This window comes from Rhipicephalus microplus, chromosome 5 (assembly GCF_043290135.1).
Source record: "Rhipicephalus microplus isolate Deutch F79 chromosome 5, USDA_Rmic, whole genome shotgun sequence".
NCBI classification, from domain to species: Eukaryota; Metazoa; Arthropoda; class Arachnida; order Ixodida; family Ixodidae; genus Rhipicephalus; species Rhipicephalus microplus.
Genome location: NC_134704.1, coordinates 197,266,053 through 197,292,647, shown reverse-complemented (window position 1 = coordinate 197,292,647; position 26,595 = coordinate 197,266,053). Strand labels below are relative to the sequence as shown.

Sequence of the window (26,595 nt, the reverse complement as noted above, 5' to 3'; positions counted from 1 at the left end):
TATCACAGGACCTCTGAGTGCGCCCGGCAGCACACACACTGTCTGGAAACAGAGACGAAGATCGCGGAGTGGTTAACACTGGCTCCAGCAGGTGCCGCCACCCTGCCAGCACATCTTCCGTGCATTCCACAGGCAATCGGATCAGCAGCCACGGTTATTTGACGTTAACAGAGCGTGTCGCTATGTGAGTAGGCAGTTTAAAACGCATTTGGCTATGCCGCAGCGATCTTCAGGAATTCGCAACTTTAAAGCATTGTAATAAATTACAGTTTATGCAAACAGCTCCTATAGGTTTGTGATTCACCCTTAGGACTTGGTTTACCTACCCAATGTGTTTTCGAAAAATCGTCAAAACCATTTGACTGATTTGTGAGGTTTCACGTCCCAAAACCACAATATGATTATGAGAGACGCCGTAGTGGAGGGCTCCGGAAATTTTAACCACCTGGGGCTCTTTAACGTTCACCCAAATCTGAGCACACGGGCCTACAACATTTCCGCCTCCATCGGAAATGCAGCCGCCGCAGCCGAGATATGATCCCGCGATCTGCGGGTCAGCAGCCGAGTACATTAACCACTGCTGTTTCCATGGTTACTACAGTGCATGGTGGCTGCCGCTGGAAACCTGACAGCCTCTTTTTAAGCGTGACTCGCGGCAGAAATACAACTTCTTTATTTGATTGAATACCCTGCTTATAGCCAAAAATGAGCCAATAATGAGTGTGAACTTCATTTTGCCTGAATGTTTTTCCCATCAGAAAAGCTGAAAAAAGAAGCTAGTGAACAAATGGCAAAAACAAAGCGCGTGTGGTGGTGCAATGAAAAGAAAATGCCGCATCAAGAAAACAATGGCTCGGCACTCATGCCAGAGCTCCAACCCAACCAATCGCCGAAGCAGACGGTAGCTTTAGGTGAAGGAGACTGAAGGGCCAGTACATATATTTAGTGCTTTTATTGCGATAGCAATTATATGGACAGCCTTGGCTGGTTTTTGCTGTCGCCGCCGCCATCATTCAAGTGTATGTATATATATTGCTACAGATGTGATGGGTTTATTTACACTGAAAATACCAACGCTCAACCGACCAACTGACATGCTTTTGCAAAAATAAACAGTTTACGCACCTCTTAGCCCGTCCAATTTTCCGCAGCTACTTTACAAAGCTATACGAGCACAATTTTGATTCACCAGCTCAACAACACAGTTGGAAAGTCAGTCAAGAAACATTTCTGTCGTTGACAAAACATGGCGATGCAGCATTGGTTGTCGAGCCATAGTTCACTGATGTTCGTTGCATCATACCGTCTTCACTGCGGCACCGTAAAGACAGTTCTGTTTTAATAAGTTGTGAAGCACTTTCTGACAGCACGCCTGGTTGGCACAGCATGGACTAATATTCCTGTCACAAGGCAAATCTAATGTCATTTACAGTGAATGTCATTCACTTGTGATGTTATTTGTTTAAGTCACACGAGGAAAGCAATGTCATTTGATGAAAATGACATCTTCAGTAGAATGAGTTCCTAAAACACATTCACATTCGATTTCAGACTGAATGCGTAGTCTTTACGCCACTTAATTTTAGAGAAGATGGATGTGAACTTCCACATAACTTTTGTAATTCATAAATATACCGTATTTAATCGCGTAACGAACCCACTTTTTGTCTAAAAAAAATCGGAGCAAAGTTGCGGGGTGCGTTTATTACGTGGGGTAAATTTTATCAAAATTTTTACGGGAGGAAAAAAAATGTGGTAACGCAGAAAAAAAAATTTAGGTCGCTTAGCCTTTCACGATTGTCATACAGGTACACTGTTTGATGATTAATTGATTAGTGTGGTTTAACGTCCCAAAACCACCATATGATTATGAGAGACGCCGTAGTAAAGGGCTCTGGAAATTTCGACCACCTGGGGTTCTTTAACGTGCACCCAAATCTGAGTACACAAGCCTACAACATTTGCGCCTCCATGGGAAATGCAGCCGCCACAGCTGGGATTTGATCCCGCGACCTGCAGGTCAGCAGCCGAGTACCTTAGCCACTAGACCACCGTGGGGGCCACGTACACTGTTTGGAAATAGCTTCTTCGTTGCACTTAACTCATCTTCGGTGACTGATGGCGCTATCTTCTGCAAGCTGTCCCAGGTCCGCCCGCGCACGCCATAAAAGTGTTTTGCAGCTATCTTTTCTCACAATCATTTAACCACGACAGTAGCATCTGCTGTGATCTCGAGGGGCGTCCAAAAGCGTGCGCTACGACGCACTTTGCCAACTTCGCGACAACTTTGCATGGCGACCATGATGACGCCATTACCTTAACAAGTAACCAACATTGCACCAAGATACCCCCGAAGCATCAAAACAAACCGTGGATGACAAGATTAATGACAAAATACGGTCACCGCCTCGCTCCTACATGAGAAGTTCCTCTACATAAGGATAACAAGCGAAGTGAGAATCGGGGGTGCTACTGTGTTGTGGAAATCATCACGATCTTTTCTCGATGACAAGCGATTTTTTCTAGTTTTTCAGAAACCTGCAACGCGATAGCGATGAATGGCCCTTCCCGACAGCAAACCCTGTTGTCATCGCTCGAAAATCGAGTGCCTGTGGTTAAGCTTTTACAGCGAAAGCTGTTATGAGGTCACCTTTTGGGTCACCCACAGTTGTTGTACACCGCCGCCGGTGTCCGTAACCACATTGCACCAAATTAGAAAAAAAACCTTGCACGAATGACACAGTGGGGCTTGAACCCGGTCCGGCGAGTGCCAGCCCAATATTCTACCACTGAGTTACGTCGGTGCTTATAACTTGTCAAACTAGCCTTAGGCAGGCATGATGTCGGGAAAGCAATCGCAGTAATACGACTTATAAAGCGTTTTACACCAGTGAAAGAACAACCAGTCGTCGCACAATGCGAATAGCGTAACGAGTGTGCTGTCTAATTCTCCAAACCATCATAAAAGCTTGTTCTTGTTCTCTTATTAACTGTGGCGCATACCCACTTCAGCTATAATTCCTCATCGTCGTCAGCTACTGCATGGACGATTCCCACAAAATTCCTTGAAAGTGTTTAGCGGATACCATGATTCTCAGAAAAATGACGAAAAATAGCATAGCGAATGCCGGCCTACTGCCCAAAAGTTTATTATTAATATAAATTGCCCGCGTCGATTGGCACGGGCAGCTTTGTGACCTTCGCTCACTGTGTGCTTATCAACCGCGATATCTCTACACTCGCACCATTTGTAAACCCTGCTGTGGCGCACAGATAAGACGGGGGACCTGCAGCGCACAAATAAAAATAAAAACAATACGGCAAGAGACGACGGGTGAGGGGGGAGGGAGTGAGCCGAGGTGGGTCAGCAAAATAATAAACAATGAAAGAGATCCAAAGGGTGAGAAGGTGCCAGGTGTCGGTTAGCGGGTCTGCAGCGGATGAATGTAGGGATTGCATTCATTACGCGGGGAAAAATAAAATCCAAATTTTGATGACTGAAGTTGCGGGTGCATTTATTATGCGAGTGCATTCATTATGCAAGTAAATACAGTGTCTGATTTTTGCTAGAATACCTTATTACTGGTTTGATGACGTAATAGAACATGCAAAAGGGTGAAAATTCTAAAAGAAAGCTACCCTCAACTACAGCGGCTGGACCCCGGTCATGTTTCATCGTGCCCTATTGCCGTTGTTGCCTGTATCATGGGGGTCGATCCCCCGATCGCTCGTGTTGAGGTGACCAAGGTGCTGACTACACGAAATTGCTGCTGCCACCTCATTTCTGCGGCCAAAGAGCCAGTCCTGTGCCGACGCTTCAGTTCACTATATACTCGTGCCGCCCCGTCATACCGTCCACCATGTTTCTAAGTGGCTATTGACTTGACTTCGTTTGTGCCATGCAGCTGGTGCAAGTTGCATAAAACAGCTGCGTCTACATTCTAGGAGCACCTCTCTAGTGACAAAAATTTATTTTTCAGGATACTTGCATGTTGCATGAAAATTTCAACACGTTATTTCTCTCAAAGTTACGGCTCAAGATGGCTAAGATCATGGTCATCATTTTAAAATGACATTTCTTTTTTTTCATGTGACAGCACACAGGTAATATGACATAAGGGCCACTTAATGTGATTCATTGTAAATAGCATTAGATTTGCCATGTGACAGGGGTACTACAAGCAACCCAAAATCAGTGTTGCCACCAAGGTCTTTTAATCTGGAGAAATTTTCGGAGCAGCAAAATTTTCATTTTGGAGCACTTTGGAGTAGCAAAAGTTTTTCACTTGGAGCACTTTGAAGCAGCAAAATTTTCCATTTGGGAGCAATCTGGAGCAGCTAACTTCAAATCTTGGAGGAGAAACAGGTTGCATGTACATTCAAAGACATGAAAAATTATTCTGAGGCTCTTGTGAAGAGCTAGAAATATTTAGATTCATTGCAAAATTCATGGAGCCAATCATCTTAGAAGCACTTTCTATGTCAGTCGATGATGCGAAAATAATGGTGTCATGGTGTTTTAGCATTCTGGAAAAACTTGTTCAGTGATTATTTTTGTAGCAAATAAACAGAATACTGGCTGAATAAAATTGTACTTCAAGAAATAACATTACAAATACACCTATGTGGCTATCAGCAGATATGGTAGACAAACACTGTGATGTAAAACGCCAGAGACTTGCACAGTCGTAAGTGCATTTTCTTAAAATGACTTCAAGAATTAAAATAAAAATTTTTCTTCCCAACTGTTTAGACTGCTGGATGTAATATGACATCATTCAGCTATAGTTTCAGAAATACAGTCTTCTACAGCACTCATCTCTGAGCTGAAACTACACAGTTTAACAAACTTCATTTTCATTTTGCAGCAATATTTTATGTGGCTAGGGCGTTCTGTCTATACTCCAAAAACCCCTACAGCATCCTCAAGCAGAGCAGTGCATAAAAAAAAAATCTCGCAGGGTACCTTACGCATATGCCTAAGACAAATCGAAGGCAAAATCCATTTTGTTTTAAATGGGGTAGCAATTATATAAACATTCTCAACTGGTTTTTGCTGTTGCCAGGGATGTAGCCAGAAATGTAAAGGGGGGGGGGGGGGGGCACCTTGATCTGAAAGGGGGTGGGGCAGGCAAAAGGTCATTTTGCGCTATATATACCAGGGTGAAAAACAATTCAGAGGATAGGGGGAGAAAACACGTTCCCAATGTGCCCCCCCCCTCCCCCTTGGCTACGCCACTGGCCGTCATGTTTTGTGTGATGTCCCAATTCATAATATCCCCCAGTGCATCCTGTTTTACACGTGGGTAAAAGTGCCCGAGCGAGCGGGGTCGACGAATTCCGCTAAAGCAGGGATAAGAAGAGCCAACCTATCTCCTTTGCACTGAGGGCGGATGCGATAACATCACCCCACGTGCCAGCCCCCCAATCGATTGTTACTCAAGCAGAGAGGAACACACCACCCGTGTTTAAGGCACAGGAAGGTTCGAGCTAGCAATGCGAGAGAGGGCGTTGTTATGAGCTTTGACTTTAAAGATGTGATCGCTGGCACACGCACTTTTTATGACTGGTATACCCTTCTACTTTGTACTTTGAACGTGAACAGACTGTGAAAAAAGTGCTTCGCTTTCTAGAGCGCTCATTAAAACGTATGCCCTGAGCCTTGATCGCAAGGTAACCACACCATCGTCGCATTATTTCGGAGGTCTATTCGAACGTGCCGTTCGTGCTGTACAAATAGAATCACACTGGCTGAGAGCAGTAGAGCGCGTGCCTGTTGACACTGTTGTTAGTGACCCAGCAGTCTTTCCTCCACCCCTCCCTTCAAAACGAAGCAATAAATGCGATGCTGTGACGTCCATGTCTTTTTTAACCGTCAGCTATTGACCCTGGAAAGCGAGAGGCAGACATGTAACAAAGCGTAGCGGCTTCACAGGCTTTCCGACGCCAGAGCCGCCAGCGAAGGCCTCACTACAGCTGCGCATATTAAAACCGATACGTGACTGACATTCTATTGCAAGCGTGCAGTTGTTAGTGAAAATTGCTTTATTACATGCTGCACAACTCTTCAAATGAACTATCAGCAGTGTTCATGGAACGAACGACGTCCGCCGATGAATTTCCACCATAGTTTCACGCTACCGATTGGACTAGATGTCACAGGCCCCTGGGAAGAGCGTGTTTCACCAATAAGCAGACTTGCGCAACAAAAGTTGCATCAGCACGAAACATAGCATCCTGGATTAATTAGGATGCACGCGCGACCACTGTTAAATCAGCTAAGTAACTGTAGGTACGTGATTGTGACTTTGGTGGCCCCGAGAAAAAGATGCACATGTCCTTACGTGCCAGCATGGATATCACTGGTGATAGATGCTCGGAAATTCGACTTTGGCACAGTTTGGTGCAATTCTCTCGATGTTATCAGGATGATGCAGTAAGTTTGATTTGGTGCACTTTGGCGCAGTTGGCGCAGGAGTAGGATAACTGCAAAACATAACCTAAGGCAACCAGTAAGAAAATACAGGAACACTGCAACGGGCAAAGGCAATCGGGAAGGCAAGATTGCCCACTGCACAGAGCCCAGATATGGTATGTGAAAGAGGAAGTGAGCAGATGACTTTCTGTACTTGCAAAGTATACAACCTGGAGCACAAAAATTACTGTTTTCTTTTTTTAGGTTTCTATGAGTGCATTATTCTAGAGCTAAAGACATTGTGTTTATAACTTTGTATGATGTCACAATGACATTCCACGTTAGTGTTTTTAGTGGCTGTTGGTGCCGCAGATCGCCTAGGAGCCCAAGAACACTGCAATTTTTAACAGGCATCACTATTTATAGAGTGAATATTTTAAAAGAGGAGAGTTCAATTGTTGATGTAGCAGAAAAAATTACAACCACGCATCATTTTTCTTCAATTCCTGCTCTAATTTACAAAAACGGCAAGAGTAATGTTGTAAAAATATCACTGATGCAGACCCAAGAGAGGTGCCTGGCTTCTAGAATCGACAAGGAGCACTTGCAAGACCTTGCACAGCCTCCTGCCTCGTGTGTGCCCGTGCAGAGCACGAAAAGCTCCCGGATCCCACCTGGGCAAATGGTGCTGGCAGTGGGGGCGTCGGAGGGGGTGGGAGCTGCTGCAGTAAGTCCACACCTGTCACGTGCACGTCACTGGGAAAGAGCCGCTTGTCGCGAGATGGCCGCAACAGGGGCACACCACACACTGTGGCACTCTCGGTTGTTCCCAAGCTCGGTGGCTTTGGGGAGACCTGCACAGAGGCATTCTCTCAGAGCCTATCCAACCCAAGATATTTACAATTATCGTATGCCGTAGAAACTGAAAAAGTAAGCCTGTTATCATTATGACACAACTCTATATGAAACATCTCTTTCTTTTCTCTTTGTGTTGCCACCGAGGCAAATGGCCAAGTACTTCAAACTCACTCCGAATGAGGCACAATAAGAAATGCAAAGGCCAGGATCCAAACAAACACTTTTTAGGCTGCAAAGACGCATAACAGCAACGCAAAGCCATAACAAGAGGCTGAGGCCACAAAGGGAACGCCCTGCCCATCTGTGCTTTGCTAGTCATATCAGTATAGCAAACAAAGGTGAGTCCAGATAAGAATGAATACGATGTCCAGTTCACCCTTGCCAATTTAGATGATACTATTTACTCTCAGTAGAGCAAGAGAACTTGTGATTTTTATAATGCAACAGCATAAAAAGTTGGGTGAGAGGACACTCTTGAAAACATTTTAGCGAGCGAAAAAACGAAAAGCAAGAAGACAAACGGGTGCGATTTCAAGTTATTACAGGTGTGATTTTTAGGTTAGTTTTGTAAAAGAATAGACTTTGTTCAATCAAACGTTAGTACATCAAGGAAGCTTCTCAATCATTTGCTGCTCTTTGAATGCCTCTCAGATGACTGACATGCAAGAGTTATGGGATATGATGTTTAAACAAAAAAATCAAAGAGCTTACTGAAACCTACATTCTCAGTATCAAAAACGCTAGACTTAGAAAGAGAAACAAAACCACGGATGAGCTTGAGGAAAAGAAGGCAAATATATTTGAAATATAGAAAGACTAACTGCCCTCGTCGCTCTTAACGCTTGAATTATGTGACTCGAGAGTTGATGCTCAATATAAATTGATTTGATTTGTGGGGTTTAACGTCCCAAAACCACCATATGATTATGAGAGACGCCGTAGTGGAGGGCTCCGGAAATTTTGACCACCTGGGGTTCTTTAACGTGCACCCAAATCTGAGCACACGGGCCTACAACATTTCCGCCTCCATCGGAAATGCAGCCGCCGCAGCCGGGAATCGAACCCGCGACCTTCGGGTCAGCAGCCGAGTACCTTAGCCACTAGACCACCGCGGCGGGGTGATGCTCAATATAAAGAAGGCTAGACGGCACTACCCTGAAAAACTCTGGAACGAAATAAAAACTAATTCATAGGCGTTCTGGCAATACAAGATAGGCTATGGAACAGACCCCTCGGGTATCAACAGACCCCTCGAGTTATTACCTTAAAATTACGAGCAAGCGCGCCCAGCTTCCCCCCCCCCCCCCTTCCACTGCTCCGTGACAACCCAATACAATCCTGCTTTGCACTGCAGCCTGATTGCTACAAGCATGCTCCATGCCATTTGTTGCTTTGTGTTTGCGGTGTGAGGTAAGCTATGCATATGCAGTCCTACACAATGATGCCAAAAAAAAAATCGAGGTTATTCAATGGCACTGAGAAAACACAAAGAACGTGCATTAGAAGTCTTGACATTTCAAGGTCGACTAGAAGCAGATACGGGAATGGGAGAAGAGTTTCAGTAATTTGCTGCAGCTAAACTACAAGAAGGCAAAACTTTGATGAAAGCTCAGTAACGGCGCCCCAACACGTGGAAGATGCGCTCTTTGAGTATTTCGAGCCCGAAAGAAGTGCAGGATGTGCCGTCAGCAACCATGCTGTTTCCGAAGAGGCCATCCAAGTTGCGTACAGCGAGCAGTTGGGAAACTTTGTAGCCTCCCGCCATTACATAAATCGCTGGACACAGCGGTTCGACATTGTGATTCGCCGTGCTACGAACTAGAGCCAGAAAACGCTCGAGGAACTTTCGGAGGCATCAAGCGGAATGCTGCAACGTGTTTTTTGCAACTCCCGTGGAGGAGTGTCTTCATAGTTCTGAAAGTGATTAAAAGCTACAACAAATCTTGGACCTACATAAAGTTCTGTAATAAAATTTCAATCATTTTTTTTGGCAAGAAAATTTTGCCGCCATCTTGAATTTCAGTGCCATTCCAAGAGGTGCCCCCCCCTCTCCCTACTTTGCGGGCAATTTTAACTTCGTTGAGGGAAGGGGCTGAATCAAAATTTTACACTAGATGAGACTGACAAAGCTACCTGTTTAAATATTTGGTTAGGCTTCAGCGCGAATTCGACGAAGACAAAAAAGACACACAGAGAAAAAATGAGCGCTGACTCACGACTGAGTTTATTTGCACATCAACCAGCCTTTTTATGCGCCGAAACCTGCGTGTAATAGTCAAAACATGCAAGAGCAAGATAAAAGATGACAAAAACGAAACCCAGGGTCTATAATCTAAAGAAAACAAAATGCAAATGATTGCAGCAAGACGAAATATCAAAGATAATGCACACCTATATCGCACATGATAAACTGATCTTTGAAACCAAGACTGCGCGATGATTTATATTGTAAAAACGGCGCCATCAACATAAAAGCCGGGCTGACGCAGAGCGTGAAATGTTTAACTTATCCTAGCAAGTAAAGTGGGTGTCTAAAAAAACTAAAAATGAAAGTACAAAATTAAAAACAGTAAAAGCACATGAGGATGAAACAATACATAACAACCTAGAGAACAGATAACGGCGTCAGTTTGTAAAAACAAACAACTTTCTCGTGCACCGGCGAACCTACACTATTCATGACCAAAAACTTACATAAGCAATAAAAAGATACGCAGAAAAAAAAACAAGGTGATAGAAAACCACCCGGTTCCGGTGTGTCAAACCATGCTCTGACAAAAACTAACTAATTTGTGTCATTTGGATCAAGAAAAACAAGCGTCAAGTGCAATGAAAAACCATAAACACAAGAAAAATCTTGCGTGAGCGAAATGACACGCAAAAAAAAAGAACATCTAAAAAGTCAACTTCGGTGTCCAGCAGGCATGCTTACACATTGATCACCAGCTTTTTTAATGAAGTACGCTTCAACGAGTTCACGTTCAGTCCTATCTTTGGCTGTTTTTAAAAAGTAAATGCCATTAAAATTTGGTGTGCAGTCACAACGCTTACAGTGCTCGGCTAGGCGGCTACCAGCATTATTGCGTACATTCAAGTGGTTGTTACCTTGTTTCTTTTCTGGGTATCTTTTTATTGCTTATGTATTGTCACGAGGTTGTGATACACGCAGCACTTGAGAGGAAGCACGTCAGGAGTCAGGGCGGTGTCAGGCGAACTGTTTATTGGGCGAACTTGTGCCCAGCAAAACAGTTCCAAACACAACTCACAGCAACAGCGGCGTGAACAGTCGTTGGCCGACGGAAAAAAAAAAAAGACCCCCAGTGGCGCACTGCGCCGGCTTTTTTACACACGCGTCGTAACGCGTTCAAAAGTGGCATACAAGATAAATGCGGCCTGCGTTGCGCTTAACAGAGAGTGATAGCGTCTTCCTTCGCAAACGAAAACAACCGCACGTGTCAGTTTTTTATACACGCGTCGTAACGCGTTCCAGAGTGGCATACAAGATAAACGCGGCCTGCGTTGCGCTTAACAGAAAGTGATAGCGTCTTCCTTCGTAAACCAAAAGAACCGCACGTGTCACTACCCCCCTCTGAAAAAGCATCGTCCCGATGCTAAAGACAGAACATAAGAGAGAGTACATGCAATAAATTACATTAACAATGCGTCACAGCTAATCAGCGCGTGTAATAAGGTTTAAGTCGCACCACGTGTACGACTTCGGGTCGTGCACGGCGTCGTTGGGATGACGTTAAGCCATCGGGCACGACCTCATAGTCCAGTTCACCACGACGTCGGACTACCTTGTAGGGTCCAAAGTAGCGTCGCAGGAGCTTCTCAGACAATCCCCGTCGTCGTATCGGCGTCCAGACCCAGACAAGGTCACCTGGTTGGTATTCGGTGTGGTGTCGTCGAAGGTTGTAGTGGCGCCTGTCGACCGTCTGTTGGCTCTTGATACGCAGCCGGGCTAGCTGTCGAGCTTCTTCAGCGCGATCCAGGTAGCTGGCGACGTCGAGGTCTTCTTCGTCGGTGCCGACCGGTAGCATGGCGTCAAGCGTCGTTGTTGGGCTCCGTCCGTAGACGAGCTTGTATGGAGCAAACTGCGTCGTTTCCTGCACGGCCGTGTTGTACGCGAAGGTTACATACGGGAGTATGGCGTCCCACGTCTTGTGCTCGACGTCCACGTACATGGCCAGCATGTCGGCGATGGTCTTATTTAGACGCTCGGTGAGGCCATTCGTCTGTGGGTGGTACGCGGTGGTTCGGCGGTGGCTTGTCTGACTGTACCTCAAGATCGCTTGCGTTAGGTCAGCCGTAAAGGCCGTACCTCTGTCGGTGATGAGGACCTCGGGGGCTCCGTGGCGGAGGACGATGTTCTCAATGAAGAACATGGCGACCTCGGCGGCAGTGCCCTTGGGCAAGGCCCTTGTTTCGGCATAGCGGGTGAGGTAGTCAGTCGCTACGACAATCCATTTGTTGCCAGAAGTTGACGTCGGGAACGGCCCCAGTAAGTCCATGCCGATTTGTTGGAATGGCTGTTGAGGTGGTTCGACGGGTTGCAGAAGTCCGGCTGGCCTAGTTGTCGGCGTCTTGCGTCGCTGACAGTCTCTGCATGTTTTTACGTAGTGGGCGACGTCGGCAGTGAGGCGAGGCCAATAGTACTTCTCTTGTATTCGTGACAGTGTGCGGGAAACACCAAGATGTCCGGCTGTCGGGTCGTCGTGTAATGCTTCCAGAACCTCTGGACGTAACACTGAAGGCACCACGAGGAGGTGGTCGGCGCGGAGCGGCGAGAAGTTCTTCTTCAGGAGGACGTTGTTTCGCAGGAAAAACGAAGCCAGTCCTCGGCGGAATACTTTCGGCACGTCGGCGGTCTTGCCTTGCAGGTAGTCCATGAGGATCTTGAGCTCTGGGTCAGCTCGTTGGCGTTCCGCGAAGTCGTCGGTACTTATGGGTCCCAGGAAAGAGTCGTCGTCCTGGTCATCCTGGGGCGGCGGTTCGACAGGGGCGCGAGACAAGCAGTCGGCGTCGGAGTGCTTTCGTCCGCTCTTGTAGACGACGGTGATGTCAGATTCTTGTAGTCTGAGACTCCATCGTGCGAGGCGCCCTGATGGATCCTTCAAGTTAGCTAGCCAACACAAGGCGTGGTGGTCACTCACGACTTTGAAAGGCCTGCCGTACAGGTAGGGGCGGAACTTTGATGTAGCCCAGATGATGGCAAGGCATTCCTTTTCTGTCGTGGAATAATTGGCTTCTGCCTTCGAAAGTGACCGGCTAGCGTAACTGATGACCCTTTCAAGTCCGTCGGTCCTCTGCACGATCACGGCGCCGAGCCCTGTGCTGCTTGCGTCCGTGTGAATTTCGGTGTCAGCTTCTTCGTCGAAGTGCGCCAGTATTGGCGGCGTTTGCAGGCGTCGCTTTAATTCTTGAAATGCCTCGACTTGCGGCGTTTCCCATTTGAAGTCGACGTCGGCCTTCGTGAGGTACGTCAGTGGCTCGGCGATCCGCGAAAAGTTCTTCACGAAGCGCCTGTAATAAGCGCAGAGGCCAAGAAATCGGCGTACTGCTTTCTTGTCGGTGGGTGCAGGAAAGTCGGCGATCGCAGCTGTGTTCTGTGGATCAGGGAGCACTCCCGACTTGCTGATAACGTGGCCAAGGAACAATAGTTCCTCGTAGGCGAAGCGGCACTTTTCTGGCTTCAGGGTAAGTCCCGAGGCTTTGATTACCCGAAGAACAGCTTCAAGGCGCCGGAGGTGCTCGTCGAAGTTGGAAGAAAATACGACTACGTCGTCCAAGTAGACGAGGCAAGTCTGCCACTTCAAGCCTGCGAGTACTGTGTCCATAACCCATTGGAACGTCGCAGGCGCCGAGCAAAGACCAAAGGACATGACCTTAAACTCGAATAGGCCGTCTGGTGTTATGAAGGCAGTCTTTTCTCGGTCTCTCTCGTCTACTTCGATTTGCCAGTAGCCGGTTTTGAGATCCATCGAAGAAAAATACTTGGCGTTGTAGAGTCTGTCCAGAGCATCGTCTATCCGTGGGAGGGGATACACGTCTTTCTTCGTGATGTTGTTCAGGCGACGATAATCGACGCAAAAACGTAGGGTTCCGTCCTTCTTCTTCACCAACACCACGGGTGATGCCCACGGACTTGTAGACGGCTGAATGATGTCGTCACGCAGCATTTCGTCGACTTGTTGCTTGATGGCCTCGCGTTCCCGTGCAGAAACTCGGTAGGGGCTCTGACGGAGCGGACGGGCATATTCGTCGGTTATGACGCGATGTTTCGCGAGAGGGGTCTGACGAAGCCTCGACGACGATGAGAAGCAGTCCTTGTATTGGTGGAGTAAGGCTTTGAGCTCCTTTTGTTGCTGCCTGGAAAGGCTTTGATTGACGTCGAAGGCGGGCGCGGACACTGCTGTCGACGTTGCGGCTCCCTGAGAATCAGTGAGGGCGAAGGCATTGCTCGCTTCCACAAATTCGCTTAGACGTGCTACCGTCGTGCCCCTATTTAAGTGCCTATATTCGTTGCTGAAGTTCGTCACCATTACCTTGGCTTCGCCGTTATGAAGCTTGGCTATGCCTCTTGCGACGCACATCTGACGGTTTAGGAGCAGGTGCTGGTCGCCTTCGATGACACCTTGTAAGTTGGTAGACGCTTTGGTGCCGACGGAAATGATGACGCTCGACAGTGGCGGGATAGTTACCTGCTCTTCTGTCACATTCAAGGCATTGTGAGCGACGTTGCAGTCTGACGCCGTTGCATTATCCGTGGACAGCTTGATTGACCTGGATCTTAGGTCGATTACTGCGCCTTGCTGGTCCAGGAAATCCATGCCTAAAATGACGTCTCGCGAGCATTGCTGCAGGACCACAAAACTCACAGAATACGTCTGGCTGTGAATCGTGACTCTTGCCGTGCAGGTTCCAGTCGGTGTTATAAGGTGGCCCCCTGCTGTTCGGATATCCGGTCCTTCCCATGCAGTCTTTACCTTCTTGAGCTTAGCGGCGAAGAGACCACTGATGATAGAGTAGTCGGCGCCGGTATCGACTAGGGCGGTGACGCTGTGGCCGTCGATGATCACGTCGAGGTCGGTGGTTCGTCGTCTGGCGTTCCGGTTAGGTCGGGGCGTCGGATCACGGCTGCGTCGGCTTGGTCCGGTGCTGCTATGTCGCGTCGGCGGCGAGGCTTTGTCGTAAAGACTCTGCTCAGGCGGCGTACTGCGACTACGTCGGGAAAGTTCGTGCGTCGTGGTCGTCATCATCGGCGGCGGCGGCGGCGGCGGAGGAGGATCTTCGGCATTGCGTCGTGCAGCAACCGCACCTCCATCGGTTGCTGCCTTTAGTTTCCCGGGTAGGGGCTTGGGGATCGGCCCCGGTTAGGGCCGGTGTACTGGCGGCGATCCGGGGAGACGTAGCGGCCAGGCGAAGGTGAACGGGATGGTCGTCGTTGTTGCCACTGCGATCCGGCGATGTAGTCGGCGATGTCGCGAGGTCGCTCACCTGGGCGCGGACGCGGCGCGTTCACGTCGAAGCCACGCAGTCCCATCTCACGGTACTGGCAGTAGCGGTAGGTGTGCCTGGCTTCGCCGCAGTGGTAGCATAGTGGGCGGTGGTTCGGGGTGCGCCAAACGTCAGTTTTCCTCGGCGAGCGCTGGATTACTGGCGAGCGGGAAGGCGTCGGGGGTGGCGTCGGTGGCTGGCGACGAAACTGCGGAGACGTTGGGTCCTGGTGTTGGCGAGGAGCGGCGACAGGTCGTCGTGCAGTAGCGGCGTAGGTCATCGCCTCCGGTTGGGGCTGTGGCCGTTCAGGAACGCTCAGTGAGCGCTGTAGTTCCTCGCGGACTACGTCTTCGAGAGAGGCGACTTGGGGCTGAGACGATGGCAACATGCGGCGCAGTTCTTCACGAACAATAGCGCGTATGGTCTCGCGCAGGTCGTCGGGGCAGAGTCCTCGGACTTCTGCGACGTCTGGCGACATGCGCCGATCGTATTGGCTGGTCCGCATTTCAAGAGTCTTCTCGATGGTGGTAGCCTCGGAGAGGAACTCTTGTACCGTCTTTGGCGGGGTTCTGATCAGTCCGGCGAAGAGCTCCTGCTTCACTCCTCGCATAAGCAGGCGAACCTTCTTGTCCTCAGACATGTCGGCGTCGGCGTGGCGGAAAAGTCGCGTCATCTCCTCCGTGAAGATCGTTACGTTTTCGTTGGGGAGCTGCACCCGAGTTTCAAGCAGTGATGCGGCTCTTTCCTTCCGCACGACGCTTGCAAAGGTGCGCAGGAAAGCAACGCGGAAGTCGTCCCAGGTTCGAAGCGTTGACTCGCGGTTCTCGAACCAAGTCCTTGCGGCGTCTCCCAGGTAAAAATACACATGACGCAGCTTGTCGTCCGGGTCCCACTTATTGAGGGCTGCGACGCGGTCGTAAATGTCAAGCCAGCTTTCCGGATCTTCGTAGGTCGATCCGCGGAAGGTAGGCGGCTCTTTGGGCTGGTTGACGACCACGGTTGCCGAAGACCTTGCTTCCGTCATCGTGGATGCCGGCTTCGTAGCAGCCTTTGTTTTCTTGTCCTTGTCGGGGAGCGGCAGGTATTCGGGCGGTAGTCCTTGTTGTCTTCGCCTCACTCGAACGACCGGGTCGGCATCGTCCTCTTGGCGGCTTGGGCTTGGCTCACGGCTGGACGGGGGCGTACGATACATGGACAGAGAAGCACCTCCACCAGATGTCACGAGGTTGTGATACACGCAGCACTTGAGAGGAAGCACGCAGGAGTCAGGGCGGTGTCAGGCGAACTGTTTATTGGGCGAACTTGTGCCCAGCAAAACAGTTCCAAACACAACTCACAGCAACAGCGGCGTGAACAGTCGTCGGCCGACGGAAAAAAAAAAAAGACCCCCAGTGCCGCACTGCGCCGGCTTTTTTATACACGCGTCGTAACGCGTTCCAAAGTGGCATACAAGATAAACGCGGCCTGCGTTGCGCTTAACAGAAAGTGATAGCGTCTTCCTTCGCAAACGAAAAGAACCGCACGTGTCAGTTTTTTATACACGCGTCGTAACGCGTTCCAGAGAGGCATACAAGATAAACGCGGCCTGCGTTGCGCTTAACAGAAAGTGATAGCGTCTTCCTTCGTAAACCAAAAGAACCGCACGTGTCAGTATGCTTTTGGTTAAGTACAGCGCCACTTCGCCAAACAGCAAGAAAGTTGTTTGTTTTTACAAACTGACGCTTGGTTAAATAGAGTGCGGCTTCGCCAAAGAGCAAGAAAGCAAGAAAGTTGTTTTTTTTTTACAAACTGACACCGATATCTGTTCTCTAGGTTGTTATGTATAGTTTCATCCTCACGTGATTTTAGTGTTTTTAATTTTGTACTTTCATTTTTAGTTTTTTAGACACCCACTTTACTTATTGCTAGGATAAGTTAAATATTTCACGCCCTGCGTCAGCCCGGCTTTTATGTTGATGGTGCCGTTTTTACAATATAAATCATCGCGCAGTTTTGGTTTCAAAGATCAGTTTACCATGTGCGATATAGGTGTGCCTTATCTTTGATATTTCCTCTCGCTGCAATCATTTGCATTTTGTTTTCTCTAGATTATAGACCCTGGGTTTCGTTTTTGTGGTCTTTTATCTTGCTCTTGCATGTTTTGACTATTACAAGAAGGTTTCGGCGCATAAAAAGGCTGGTTGATGTGCAAACAAACTCAGTCGTAAGTCAGCGCTCGTTTGTGTTCTGTGTGTCTTCTTTGTCTTCGTCTAATTCGCACTGAAGCCTATCCAAGTATGTACCAACTCGCCCAAGTCAAAGTGCTATTTAAATAACTATTTTCTTTCCATATACTTGGCAAAATATAGCTGTAGAGCTTTGCAATCCACAAGTTCCGTGCTGAATGTGCAATCAGTAAAGTTAGGTGTGAACAGAATCAGGGCATTGCAAAAGAATTAGCAATTATAAGGCAATTAGACCACATCGAATTTCCCCTTAAATCTTAAAGCAGTGTGCTGAGTCACTTTCCTTTTATCTGCACGTAATCTACACAAAGTCTTTCTGCTCCGGTTTCCTCCCACATGACTGAAAAATTACACATACAGTTTCTATTCAAAGTGAGTCAGGAAAGACATAACCAACTAGTCATTGGCCTATTTCACTTTCATCCATATCCTACAAGTTATTAGAAAGATCATATTCTATATAAAGAAATAATGAAACATTTATCAACAGACAACTAGCTTGCATCTCAAGAACATGGGCTTCGTAAGGGTTTATCTTGCACAACACGGTTATTTAAAGCTTACCATGACTTAGTATTTGAAGTAGACAGCAGCGGACAAATCAATTGCCTTTTCTTAGACCTATAAGAAGCTTTTGAGACTGTTTTGAATTTTTTCTTATAACTTGCTGTGCTAAACATTTATCACCAAGTTCTGATGAGAATAGAAAATTACCTCTCAGGCCGCAAACAGTCTGTAGTACTAAATGGCAGAAAATGTAATGTTTTGTAAACATTACATCAGCGGTGCCACAGGGCTCAGTTCTAGGGCCACTTTTATTTTTAGTATATATAAATGACATTTGCTCAGATATTGATTCTGATATATGGTTGTTTGCCGATGACTGCATCTTCGACAGAAAAATGAGAAATGTAAGTGATATCACTTTTGCTGCAAACTGACCTGCCACACATAAGAAAACCAGGCTAGCTTCAGAGAACGTAAACAGCAGCAGTAGAGTAACACAAAAATCACATTATAAATACTTCAATGTAACTTTTTCAGCCAACTGTTCATCGAATGCACATGTTGATTAAGTTGTTGCGAAGGCCGCAAGGTCATTAATTTTTATACAGCAAAGCCTGAGACACATGCCTACATACTTAAGATCAACGGCATATTCAACATACATTTGCGCTATGCTTGAATAAAAATTCTGTCGTGTGGGACCCTTGGAAACTACTTTAAGTGACAAACATGAAAAAATACAAACCAGAGCTGCAAGGTTTGTCCTAAGTCGGTACTCAAGAAATGACAGTTCCGCCAATATGAAAAATGAGCTAGGATAAGAATTAGTACTCTCATCTAGTCAAAAAAAAACTGCTGTTAAATATTCAATGGTAAAACCAGCATTCGAAAAGACATGCACCTTCACAGTCCACATTATGTATTTTAACAAAATGATTACTGCTTAAGGATTTTAGAATACCAGATTAGATCCAATTTGTATGCTAATTTGTTTTTCATTCAACCAGCGAATGGAATCGTTTATCAAGTGAACAAGTGAGCTGTATTAATGAAGATGCATTTTTCTTTACATTGTAAACCCCTGCTGCAGCACTTTCCGGCTAAGCAGGATAATCATCAAATAAAAAAAATAATAAAAAACTTGAAACACAATTCCACATTGTGTTTCGACCACATAAATAAGATACTCCATAACCTAGGCAGGAATGACGAAGGTTTTCTCCTAAAAGTTGTTAAGGTTAGGTTAGGTTCTCTGGCATTCTGCACCAGTAAGCTGTGGGTGCATACGGTTCTTATATCCTCCAGACTTTGAAGAAATCAGATGCCTGAATGGTCATTGACCACCTAGGCAAGCATCATCATCGTCATTATCATCATCAGCCTTACTACGTCCACTGCAGGACAAAGGCCTCTCCCATGTTCCGCCAGTTAAACCGGTCCTGTGCTTGCTGATGCCAATTTATACACGCAAACTTCTTAATCTCATCTGCCCACCTAACCTTCTGTCTCCCCCTAACCCGCTTGCCTTCTCTGGGAATCCAGTCAGTTACCCTTAATGACCAGCGGTTATCCTGTCTACGCGCTACATGCCCGGCCCATGTCCATTTCCTCTTCTTGATTTCAGCTATGATATCCTTAACCCCCGTTTGTTCCCTAATCCACTCTGCTCTCTTCTTGTCCCTTAAGGTTACACCTACCATTTTTCTTTCCATTGCTCGCTGCGTCGTCCTCAATTTAGGCTGAACCCTCTTTGTAAGTCTCCAGGTTTCTGCTCTGTAACCGGCAAGATACAGCTGTTATATACTTTCCTCTTGAGTGATAGTGGCCACCTACTTGTCATAATTTGAGAGTGCTTGCCAAATGGCAAGCATAGCACGAGACATGAAAGGAGTGTTTCACAATGCCTCTAATAGGGCGATACTGAGGAAACTCAAGGACACGCAGTGTGGCCAAAGAACATGCCACTATGAACAAAACTTCCACCCCACCAGAACAGGAACAGTGCGCCTTAGCCCTCCAAAATTAAACCACTTTGAAATGAGCCCCTCAAGGCTCTGTCATCTCACCACTCCTTTTTAACATCGCCATGATGAAACTGCCAAGCACAGTGAAAGAAATAGGATGGATAAGACATGCCCCATATTCAGATGACCAAATCATCTGAACAACCAGTTGCTCTCCAGGAACCCAACAGGACTGTAGTGGGTGAAGTGTGTGAGAGTGGTGCATCTCAAGGTTGTTGCGGCAAGATCGACGAAGGCGAGCTACTTACAACATGCTACCTGCGCAAGCACCAGCGAATAACAGAAAAAAGAACTCAAGAAAGAAAGACAGAATTAATAGGCACTGCACAGATAAGGAAAAAGAAGAAAAGTCATGCTGGAAGAAGGTGGCTAGGGCATGGTGCCACTGGGTGCTTGTACCATGGCTTCAAGGCATCCACGGGGTCCTAGGGATCATTCTATCACCGAGGCTTTTGCCAAGTCTCTGACACGGCGTTGTTCTAGTGACAATGTACACCGTAAGCGAGCCGTCAGGCCTGAGCACTCCCACCACTCTGTCTTCCTCGCTGGACTGTTCAAATGCACTTCAAGAGATGGTGGCCCACACAAAAAACCACCTCAGGTGCAGACCAGAAAAATTAAAGCTCCTTATACCAAACAAAGGGTCCAACACACGAAACCCCAGAACCAAAGCTTCACTTGCATGGAGTCCCTTTGAGACACTATGCACATAACAGTGTACACCCCTCAATTTCGCTATTTGCATCAACTAAGAAAGAGCAAAATATATCGTGCTTTGGATGAATCGACCCTCACGCATAATTATTGGTTTGTCTTCATTTAACCTCATATTGCGGTTACATATCATCACTTTTCTGACGGCACTACTTCATTCGGTGAGTGGTGCGACATGCCGTTTCCTGCGAGCAATGTGAAAGGATGAATTTTTCTTTGCTCGAAATTGACATAACCAAAAATAAGTTTGCGCTATATTCCTAGCCTGAGATTTTATTCCATTTATGCCAAAAGTAAGCAACTATAACTCCATGGTAAAGAGATATTAAATTACAACTTAATTAGGATGAGTTGCTATAACACTCATAAATTCAAGAATTATCTCATTATTTTTGTTGCAGAGAAATATTGAGTGCCTTGAATTAGTGCTGTAGAGGTTTGACACATTTACAGACAGTCCTTCATAGGTGGCATATGAAAAGGCTATGATAGACTTGCTCCTTGGTCCACAAATACAAATAGCCACATTACCAAGACATTACCAAGAAAAATCGTCACAGAGGTCGCACACTTGATAGGACAGGTGAAAGAACTCGGGCACTGATCATCAGTAGCATTATTTATGGGACCCCTTAATTGGACTTCGAAAATGCACAATTTGAAAAAACTGGATGCCCTCACATGAAAGGACCGCAAGACTGCCACAGGGATCTCTGCACATGCTTCCATGCAAACTTAGGTCTCAACAACACCTGACCCCCAGGAGGCGCCAAGCTGTAAAGACATGTTCACACTGTGCTCCGCTTTCTCGAAGCTTTTCTAAGAGCACTTTCGCACAAACTCATCTAACAATCTTATGGACATGTAAGCATGTGTGTGTTTGATTCGATTTTCATTGTATTTTTTTAATAAGTGCCTATCTATAGAAACTAGCTGCAAGCTAATAAGTATGCATATCTGCAGGAAAAAATGTATTACTGTGTTATCTGTATTATATGATTGTTTTTTTTGTTTTGATGTTGTTACCTCAGAGCTGACCTGTACACTTTTTTATGTTGCACATTGTATTGGACCGTCCACTAGCCACTTTAGGCTATCAGTCCAAATAATCCCTGTAATTGCATATATCTATTCATGAAAATAAAGTTTCATTGATTGATTGATTGATTGATTGATTATAGTCTGCTTTGTGAAGTTCTCCTGATTTCACGGATACCCAAATCTTGGGCCAGGATCAACTTTACGAGAAAAAACCATCGCAGGCAGATTGGATGACCTTGTGGAGACGCTCACTTTAACAACCACGGCCGGCTTCGCGCGTCTTGGAAGGCACTCCAACGTGCGGAACACGACGGTGTTTTGTGTTTGTGGGAGCACGGACTAGCAGATAGTGAACTTTGGACACTTGCTTTGCTGCCACGGGACAAAGATCGAAGGTGAGCGATGTTTACCTCACTTTCTTGACCTGTTTTGTGACACGACAAAATGCCGGCAGGAAAGCTCTATCAGCCTAAGCGCTCAGACTAACTTGGCAGGAGTGGCGGTCACTTTTCCTTTATTCTGCCAAGCATGCCTGGCCGGGGGCTGATCGTCTTTTCTCACCATATGAAAGTTGACAAAGCTTATCCCGGCCCTTCTCGGGCACCGGAATCACTCACCGCTGACACGGACGCGAGTGGCGTCTCGTCTCGGCAGGCAAAGGATGACGAACCAGCGTCTGTTGACGCGACTCTTGGAAACGAGACTGGCGACGCGACTTGTTCGGAACGCCGTGAATGGACTGAGGATGCCTGGCATACCGTTTTATCGCGCAGGCAAAAGAAAAACCAGTTAAAAAAGCAGCAATCCCATATGGAGAAGGCTGTGAAAGCGAACGAGAAATTCGAAAGCGATCCGCCTGCTGAAAAACAAGAACCTGAAGCCACGCAGGGTTTCAGACGGAGAAAGCGACGCGGCCCATCTCCTCTACCGAAAGAAAACATCAAGATTATTCTGAGGCCGCATAAGGGTCTCTGGTTAAAAACATATTGGGACCAGAACTTTCCAGGGCTATGATAGATGCCTGCCAACGAAGTTCCAATGGCAATGACTTTCTGTTGCGAGTTCACCCAGGATCGAACATTGTAATCCTATCTACGCCAAGCATGGAGGTAGCGAGTAAGCTGCGAGGTATCAGTCAACTAAAGATTAGGGGACAAATCCACGCTTTCAATGCATACGTGGCCGACCCTGAAGGCGTCTTGCGGGGAATTGTACATGGAATACCGGCCGGGACTTCGCAAGATGAACTAATGGAGTACCTACGTGTTAGGACTCAAGGGGTGAATATTGAGAGAGCAAGAATGTTGGGCTCGTCTAAAGCGGCGATTATCACATTCACGGGCAATGTGCTACCGAGGAGCGTATACATAATGGGTGCCGAGTTAATATGCTACCCATACAAGCCAACAGTACAGGTGTGCAAGATATGCCTCCAAACCGGACACCGTACGAACGTCTGTCCAACTCCAAATGTCAATGTATGCCTCAAGTGCGGGGCAAGAGAACCAATGCAAGGACACGACTGCATCCCCAAGTGTGTCATCTGTGACGTTGAACACACCACAGGAGATAGTCTGTGCAAGAAAAAACTTAGGAACGTCGCTCCTCCCAAGAAATTGAGGACAGATCAGCCAAAAGACTGGGTTAGCCAACCTGAATGTACCGGCGATGCCAAGTTGTCTGAAGAATTCCCTCCACTAAGGCTGGACAAGCCTCGATGGTTCAGCTCGGACCGGATGGAACAGCGCCAGTCAAGGTAAAGTTCACGATCCCGATCGAGATCCCAGTCAAGGTCGTAATCGAGGTCTCGTTCAAAGAGGGACAGACAACATCACACTAACACGGCACCTCCGGCCCCTGGGAAATCCAGCTTAAAGAACCAACGAAAGCATCGCGAACCTCCGGCCGAGATGGGTTCCTGTGAGGAATCATAAGACGCCCTAGCCGCCGGCCGGACAAACATAAATCAGGTGAGCTTTGCGGGGGCAGTGTCTTCCTATGCTCCTATAACAGAAAATTCACAATACAAGAAAATATTGGAAGAAAATAAGAGATTGACTCAAGAGGTCAAACAGCTAAAAAACAAATGGCCGAAGAGCGAAATAACTTACAGGCAGCAATATCTTCATTAGAGAGACGGCTAGAGGCTAAACTACGACCACAAAACCCGACAGAAATAGCTGGAGGATGTAGTCAGAAAATGACATATCAACAGTCAATAAAACCCACCCTTTCGGGGGGCAGCACGGCGTCAGCTGAAGTTGAGGAAGGGATGGTGTACACAGGTACAACCACCCCTACCCCAAGCACGACAGTAAAAAACCACGACCAAATAACACAGCAAATACAGGCGCAGTTAGACAAAAACAGGGAAGGTATAGCTAACGTTAATAAACTGCTAGTCGATTTCATAAATGAGATAAAATTTTTCGTCGGCGAGGAATTAAAAACTCAAAGGCAGTACGTGAATGACGCTGTTAGCAGCTTGCAAAGGGCGATAAACAAGCGCTCTCGCTCGACCTCCGCTAGAAATAGCAAACAGCGTAAGGGGAATCGCGACGACGCGGAAGCACCCGTGCATCATGGCCAAAAATAACCTGAGAAGTGTGGAACAATTAGAGATCTGGCAGTGGAATTGCTGAACTTTTTACAAACGCGCCGCAGCACTCCAGAGTTATATCAATGTGGCACCAATTAAACCCGACGTTATATGCTTGCAAGAAATTGGTGCCAGAATAGTGAAGCTTCAGGGTTATTATGTTTTTCAGCACCCAAATTATCCCCGCGTAGCGACGCTGGTGAGCAAGATCATTGTGGCAACAGATGAGTACATAGGAACGCTACAGATCAATCACCAAATTATCAGTTTATTCCCCCAAAAGAGAGGCAAAGTGAAGACTATAATAGTGAACCTATACAGTCCTTTGAAAGACAAAGGCAAAGATTTCAATGAGCTCCTTGCTGAGACGGTTAAAATCGCAGGCAACAAGGACCGCCTATTGGTTTTGCATGATTTTAACGCACCCAGCACCACATGGGGTTACCCAAAAGACTCGCCGAAGGGAACGTGTCTCGAACATGCTGCGTCTAGGCTGGGCCTGAGTTTAATAACTCTCCTAATCGCGCCCACTAGAGTGGGCAACAGCGGTGTAGAGAGACGTTCCCGGACCTCACTTTCACCTTCAACCTCAAAGACGCATCCTGGACAAACCTGGAGGAAAATCTAGGAAGCGACCATTACATTATAAACGTCTCCATATCGACACCCGAAATGCGCAGATTGATAGGCAACGCGGCGATCACAGATTGGACTGAGTTTAGGAAACGAGATCCTCCACCCGATTCTGTACCGAACTCAATAGAGGCATGGTCCGAGTGCATAAAGTCGGTACACACCATCACTACGAAGAAAATAGCCAGAACCGTAGAGACGCCAGCAGTAAACAGCTGTCTGTTACACCTATGGGAGAGCAGGCGCAGCCTACTAAAGCGTTGGAAACGTCAACGCCTGAATAGGACATTACTGTGTAGGATCGCTGCTCTTGCAGAGGAAGCAAACCACTATGCAAGCAAATGGGCTACCGAGGGATGGGTCAAGTTCTGCAGTTCGCTTCAGAACACACTGAGCACCGCGAAAACTTAGTCCATCCTAAGAAATATTCTTGATCCAGACAAGTCCAAATCCACGACAAGCAGAACACTGCAGAAAATCGCAGAAACATTTCCGGGCACGGACGACCTCGTGAAAGCCTTCAAGGAGAGATATATTGGCGATAGTCCACCAAGTAATTTGGCTAATCACATGAGTTACAGCGGAGCTAGAAATGAGAAACTAGGCGAGCCGATAACAAAGGAGGAGGTCTTTGCAGCAGCTCAGGCAGCCAAGAGGAACACAGCCCCCGGTGAAGACCAAATTACGAATACGATAAGAAACCTTAGCGACGAAGCCATCGAAGGCATGACAAAACAATTCAATGAACACTATTGGCTCAAAAGAAAGGTTCCTGCAGAATGGAAAACCGCCAAAATTATAACAATTCCGAAACCTGGAAAAAAGCCCTCCCAGCAGGCGCTCAGACCTATATCACTTACGTCATTGTATGGGGAAGCTTTTCGAACGGGTCGTTCACACCAGACTTCAGAATTTCATAGAGGACAGGGGGCTGTTTCCGACCAACATGCTGGGCTTCCGCAGTGGTCTCTCAACACAGGATGCTTTTCTCCTGATACAAGAAGAGGTCCTCAAGGGCGTTCCCAAAGGTGGAGAGCATTTGCTGCTTGCTCTAGACTTGAAGGGAGCTTTTTGACAATATCTCTCATGAAGCTATACTCTCAGAGCTAAATATAATTGGTTGCGGGGAAAAGATATATAACTATATAAAAGATTTTCTCACAGATCGAGAGTCGACAATTGGTATCTCAAGCGTTAGGTCTGAGCCATTCCGAATGCCAGACAAGAGAACGCCTCAAGGAGCCATAATATCTCCTCTGTTGTTTAATATCGCCATGCGTCGACTCGCTCGGGCCTTGGATTGTGTACCACAGCTAGGTTATACCCTCTACACGGACGACATTAACTCTGTGGGCCACACGGGGGTCCCTGGCCAGCAAAGAGCACACTCTGCAAGAGGCGGCACTGGCTGTCGAAAACTTTGCCAAAACCAGTGGTCTCAGCTGCGCACCCGAAAAATCGGAACTGATCAGAATACACAGCAAACGCTACAAAAGTAACGAAAAAATAGAAATTGAAATCGAAAAGCAGAAAATTAAAGAAGTCACCTTCGCCAGGATCCTGGGTTTTTGAGTTCAAAGCAACGGTAGGGCAAATCACACTATCGGTCTTCTTAAATCGGCAACTAAACAAGTGGCTAGGATGATTCAGAGAATCACCTTCCACATAAAAGGCATAAAAGAAAGTGATACTGTCCGTTTAGTGCAGGTGCTCGTAATGAGAAAATTGACATACAGCTTGCCTTTCCACACGCTGAACAAGAGCGAGGAAGAGCAAGCAGATTCTATCATCAGAGGGGCTTACAAGGCAGCATTAGGCTTACCGATAAGCACTCCGACACAGAGGCTTCTCGAGATTGGCCTGCATAACACGTACGCTGAACTGAAAGCAGCAACATTGATCTCTCAGCGCAACCGCCTCAGCCAGACGAAGTCAGGAAGAGAGATACTGATGAGGGCAGGTATACCACCGCAACCCCAAAAACTTGGATGAGGAGCTGGTAGACGTACCAGACCCAGTCTGACGACATATTTCGATCGCCCCTATCCCCAAGAACATGACCAAGAAGCGGCATCACGA

At 47.0% G+C, this 26,595-nt stretch overlaps 1 protein-coding gene across 4 annotated transcripts in view; it reads right to left on the bottom strand.

Moving 5' to 3' along the window:
- The window catches only part of Ack (activated Cdc42 kinase), a 302,026-nt gene that overhangs the window by 169,949 nt on the left and 105,482 nt on the right, over positions 1-26,595 (bottom strand). For 3 of the 4 annotated variants that reach the window (XM_075896334.1, XM_075896335.1, XM_075896336.1), the window contains exon 6: positions 7,090-7,269. In XM_075896334.1, coding sequence (XP_075752449.1) covers positions 7,090-7,269 — 180 coding nt within the window. Of the gene's footprint in view, positions 1-6,979; positions 7,270-26,595 lie in introns of all 4 variants that reach the window. The other variant, XM_037424390.2, reaches the window with a different exon arrangement.